This window comes from Coptis chinensis, chromosome 7 (genome assembly GCF_015680905.1).
Source record: "Coptis chinensis isolate HL-2020 chromosome 7, ASM1568090v1, whole genome shotgun sequence".
Classification (NCBI taxonomy): Eukaryota; Viridiplantae; Streptophyta; class Magnoliopsida; order Ranunculales; family Ranunculaceae; genus Coptis; species Coptis chinensis.
Window position 1 is genome coordinate 67,711,522 of NC_141462.1, and position 5,395 is coordinate 67,716,916.

General features: G+C 40.4%; 1 protein-coding gene across 1 annotated transcript; it reads left to right on the top strand.

Annotated features, from left to right (window-relative positions):
- LOC147488499 (uncharacterized) lies at nt 1-683 on the top strand. The gene is made up of 2 exons (XM_086574397.1): nt 1-76; nt 244-683. The coding sequence occupies exons 1-2, from the start codon at nt 1-3 to the stop codon at nt 681-683; spliced, it is 516 nt and encodes a 171-aa protein (XP_086430523.1).
- The last annotated feature ends 4,712 nt before the right edge of the window (nt 684-5,395 follow it).

Below are 5,395 nucleotides of genomic sequence, written 5' to 3' on the forward strand. Positions count from 1 at the left end.
ATGTTCAATATCTATGGTAAAAAATGGATTGGAGATGTGGAGAAACCTCCAGATCAAGCTTCCTACTTCTTGAAAGGTATACATAAAACTTTCAATGCTATTAGTGAGGTATGATGTGGAGATTAGGAAAGGGTACAACCACCTCCATTCTGAGGGATCCTTGGATCAAGTGTTTGAACAAACCTATGACCTTGGAGTAACTAGGAGTGGTGGATAACACTGTTACTAACCTACATGTCTCAGACTTTTTCTTGGCTGATAAAAGTGGATGGGATCCAGTCAAACTTAAGCAACACTTTCATCCTTTTATTTGTCAGAAAATACATGAGGTTATTGTTAGACCTGCCTTAGCTTCTGCTGATAAAATGATTTGGGTGATGGATAAGTTTGGGGTGCTAACTGTTAAATCTACCTATGATTTTCTGAAATCTAAGACTGAAGTGGGACAAAGCTCAAGTGTTAACCATAAAGCACTTAGACAGTTCTGGGCTTCACCTCTCCCATCTTATATACAAATGTTCACCTGGAAAATGTACTTGAAAGTACTGCCCATGGGCGATAAGCTGGCAGAGAAAAGAATTCATGGGGATTTCTCTTGCCCTTTCTGTTATAGAGAGTTGGAAACTACTAAACATCTCGTTTTCAATTGTGACTGGACCAGAGCTGTTTGGTTCAACTCTTAAGTGGGAGTGAGAATCCAAAGAACTCAACAACAACATGTATCTGGCATAGTGTACCAGCAAGAATAGTGAGCTCTGTCTTGTTGGGACACATATCATGTTCTTACTTCAACGCATGTGGAGTACAAGGAACGAGGTCAAGTTTGAAAATAGGAAGGCTAATAGGGACATGATCATTAGACAGAGCAGAGTTTTGGCTGATAAATGCTATCTAGCATACAGAGAAGAACTTCCTATCTCTCGACTTTCTTTTAGTCATCCATATGATGAAAACATTGATAGATTATTTCCAACCATTCCAAATGAGTGCATTGTAATAAGGTTTGATGTTTTTTTTATCAGGGACACAAGATGGGCAGGAGCAAGATCGATAGCTTGTAACAGTGAAAGATGCATTGTGGGAGCTGCTGTTAGAAGAATTAAAGCTCGAGATGCTGAAGAAGTAGAAATGGGAGCAACAGAAGTCGCAGTCCTTATGGCAAAACAACTCAGCTACGACCACTATGTTTTGGAGGGAGACAGCATGGAGGTGATAAAAGCTTTACAAGGATCAGAATGCAAATGGTCATTGGAAGCTAGCTATCAAGGCCTACATAAACTCTCTTATTTTGGAATTCAGATCCTATACTTTTCAATGGATTAGTAGGAATTCAAATGGGGATGCAGATTCACTGGTTAGATGGGCTAACCATCAACTGGAAAATTATGCTCTTCCGAAGTGTATGCTAGACAACTTTTGTGTCCCAGTTTATCTTTAAGTTAATATATATGAGTAGTATTGCATCGAAAAAAAAAAGATATTTTCGCTCAGATCATTGTTTATGACATTTCATGGTACTTCCTGCATGTAATTGGTCTTTAAAGGTCCCTGCAAAGATTTCATGGTTCATCATATCATAGATCGACTTGACTTTGGTACGGTGCAAACTCACAATGTATTAATTATACTTGACCAAGATATGCACAGCCAAAAAAATTCTACATATTTGAAAAGAAATTGATTGTAACGTTAAGCTAGTCAATAATCAATAATGATGTATATACTAACTGCATGTGTTCATGATCAATTCTGAGAAACAATAATAATTTATTCACGTACTCTTGCATAACAAAATTTTGAGCATGTTTTGACATTCTGATAATCTAATTTTTAGACCATCTTTAGAAAAAATTAGCACTTTTAAAGATGTCTAAACGTATCAAAATTTGTTTAGAGTGTTATAAAATTATCTAACGGTTTAGATTTTTCAAATTTCAAAACAAATTTTGACAAGGTTAAACATTTTTGTTTGGGCTGATTTTTTATAGAAAGATTGATAGGGAATAAAGGAGCGCACGCTCTTGGTAGTTTTGGGCCCCTGTTTCGGTCCATATTTTCGAGTATGTTTTAGGTCGCCTATATAAAGCTAAGTGTAGGGTTTTGAGAGGACTTCTTGTTTATTCAATTTATTTGATCGACTCTTGGTTAAATATCGACTTTTATCGATTCTCGTTTAGAGATCGATTCTTTTAGATTGTTTGAGAGCTAACGCTTCGCCCATCCTACATTAGTTGGTATTAAAATCAGCTACGGACTGGATATGTATGATAAAGAGCGCATGGCCGAACTAATTTCTAGGCAGGTAGCATTGCTATCCCGCCAGGTCGCCGTCTTTACTCGGCAGCTCGACCAATCTTATGAGCGTCAGACACCAGCAGTGGAAGACGCGTTGAAAGTAAAAAGTTCTAAAACTTTGAACTTTGTTGATGTGGTTGAAAAAAATTCAATTTCTTTATATATATATTATAGCTCTACCCTCTTCAATTGAGGAATCGTTTCTAGGGTGTCCACGTGTCATGACTAATTAAGAAAAAGTAGGAGATAAAATAGGAAACAAATATTTATCTTTATCCTTAGATATATATTATAGTTATATCTTCACCGATCTATTTTTTAGAGCACTCGCAAAGACTTCAGTTTTTTCTAAACTCTATTATTAATTATAAAAAAGTAGGATATAAAAATTACACATGGTGGAATTTTAGAAGGAAATAATAATGGGGACCAAGGGTTGGGCGAGTGGGTGCGAGATAACCTAAGTAACATTTATGATCCTGTGCGCAAAATCTTTGCCGCTTTTAGTTAAAAAATTTTTAGACAAAGCTTTCTTATCTTCTAAATCCTAATATCCTTTCCTATTCAGGTAAAATCCATCACTGCCTAACAGTGATTGTTCTTGATAGTGCAAGGAAGTAGGATCAGTTTCTCACTTCTCTTTCCCTCTTGTAGTCGGGTAAAATCCCTCACTGCCCAACAGTGAGTGTTCCGGTCTCTATCAAAAACGTTGGCATCTTTTGATTATCCTTGCTTTCAGGTAAAATCCACCACTGAGGTACAGTGGGTGTTCTGATTAGCTTCGATCAGGATTCGGTCCTCTCCTCTAATAGATCATGAGTACTTCCTCATTCGGGTAAAATCCTTTGCTGCTGACAGTATAAGTTCTGGAGAGGAAGGGACAGTCATGGATATCTATGAATTTGAGAACCCCCATAAGGTGACCAACGAAACGCTACAACCACCAACGCAATCCATCATCAACGAGGTTCGAGCTGAAGATTCAGCTCCTAAAGAAACACAGAGGTTTTCATATGCGGCTGTGACAAAGCAACACCTCGTATTTCAAAATTTCAAGAGCTGACTACTCCGGAAAAAATGGGAGAATACCCCGCTGTCACAATACCGGATAAGGCTTATGAGGCAGGGTTGCTTTACTGCAAACATTGTTTGGTGGGACGCATCGACCTTCAAAAAGTCTCACTTGACAGAGTGCGTATTTTAGCGAACCAAATCTGGCAACCAACAAAGCGAGTGGCTTATAACACCTATCGGAAAGGGGTTCCTATTTTTAAGATTTTCGAATGCAGATGATCCGAATAGAGTTTGGGCAAAGGGTTCTTGGGACTTTGATAAGAACCCTATCTTGGCGAAATCACCAATGGTCTCCAAATTTCAATCCGCATACCAAAGACAATCTCATGGTTTGGACTGGATTCGTTTGCCGGGACTTGGACAGGAATACTGGGAGCCCGATGCCCTCATGACAATTGCACGTGGAGTGGGTTATCCAATGCAAATAGATGAAAAAACACTCAATCGCGAGTATGGGTACTACGCTAACATCTTAGTGGATGTGGATCTGTCAGAGCCTATCTCGGATCAAATCTACGTCAAAGCTAAGAATTTCAACTTCTGGCAAACAGTCGAGGTTGGGAAATTACCAAAAATGTGTACGCATTGTAAAATTGTTGGGCACTTGGTCACAAAGTGCAGGAAGCTTAGAAGGGATATGCAGCACAACAAGGATAAGGATAAGACAAATAAGGATAAAGAGGTGGTTCTGGATGCCACTCCCCTCCTGGAATATGGTGGAGATAACTTTCACAGGCGAAAAGGGCGAAAAAGAAGCTCAGGAGAGAGAAGCAAGCAAGGAGAGGCTTTCTGGCGACCAAAAGCCTCGGAGAAAAATAGAGGGGTTGATGTTCAGAACAGGTTTGATGGGATAGGTGAAGTGGAGGAGATTCAAGTTATCGAGGATCAGGATCTAATGGTCCCAGACAAGGCAGCAAGACCACATACATGTACCACACCTGTTCTTAGATGTACTCAGCAGGAGCAAGAAGCTTCTGGAAAGGAGCAACATGCTGAGAATCGAGGTACTAAGATTGACCAAGTAGAACATGTTAATGCGCAGCAAAAAGACAGTGAGCATGAGAAAACTCCTACAGAACAAGTTGTAGGGAAAGCATTTCTGGTATCGGGAGATGTGGTCTGTGACTCTAGGCAGACTCGCAAGGTCTGTGACTCTAGGTAGCCTCGAGAAGACGGTGACTCTAGGCAGACTCGAGTGGAGACTCGAGAGGAGGAAGTGATACATCAAACAGAGAGTGTTGCAGCAGCAGAACTTCTGGTATCGGGAGATGTAAGTCTGGACTATAGGCGAATCGGGGCCCGGGTTCTAGGCGACTTCGAAAGGACGGTGACTCTAGGCAGACTCGAGAGGACTGTGATTCTAGGCAAACTCGAGAGGAGGAAGGGATCCATCAAACGGAGAGTGTAGCCGCAGCAGCACCATCACCTCATATGAGAGAGGAGGATTTGCTTATATTGCGCAATGGAAACAGTCCGTTTTTAGAGAGAGGAGGATCTACTTCTGAGTCTCTATCTCGTATCTATACGAATTCAGTGGGACTAAATATAGCAGACTCTGAGGCGGAGAAAGTGTTGCACCTACTGGTGCTAAAGCAACAAGTGAGGGAACTCAAGTCTAAGCCTCCTGATCCTACCTCTCCGCAATCATCGAACTGGAGTGATATGATTGAAGAGGAAGTGGAGGATCAGCTTCAAAGAAACAAAGAAAGATACAAACCACAATGGAAGCTACAGTCTCACACTCTTCTAGCCACCAGGTCCAGATCAAGATCTAGGACTAAGGGTCAGGAAGAATAACTCGACTTTCATCATCCATCCGAATAAATATCCAATATTCTCAATGAGGTGCATATATTGGAATATTATAGGTATAGCAAATGACAAGTCTCAGAATCGACTGTCCAAGCTTATCAATAAATGGGAACCGGAGATTGTGGGTATTGCAGAACCGATGATTTATCCCACTGATCTCCCCATGAGTTTTCTTCAATCTTTGAGAATGAGTAGTGCTTTCTACTCCAATCCC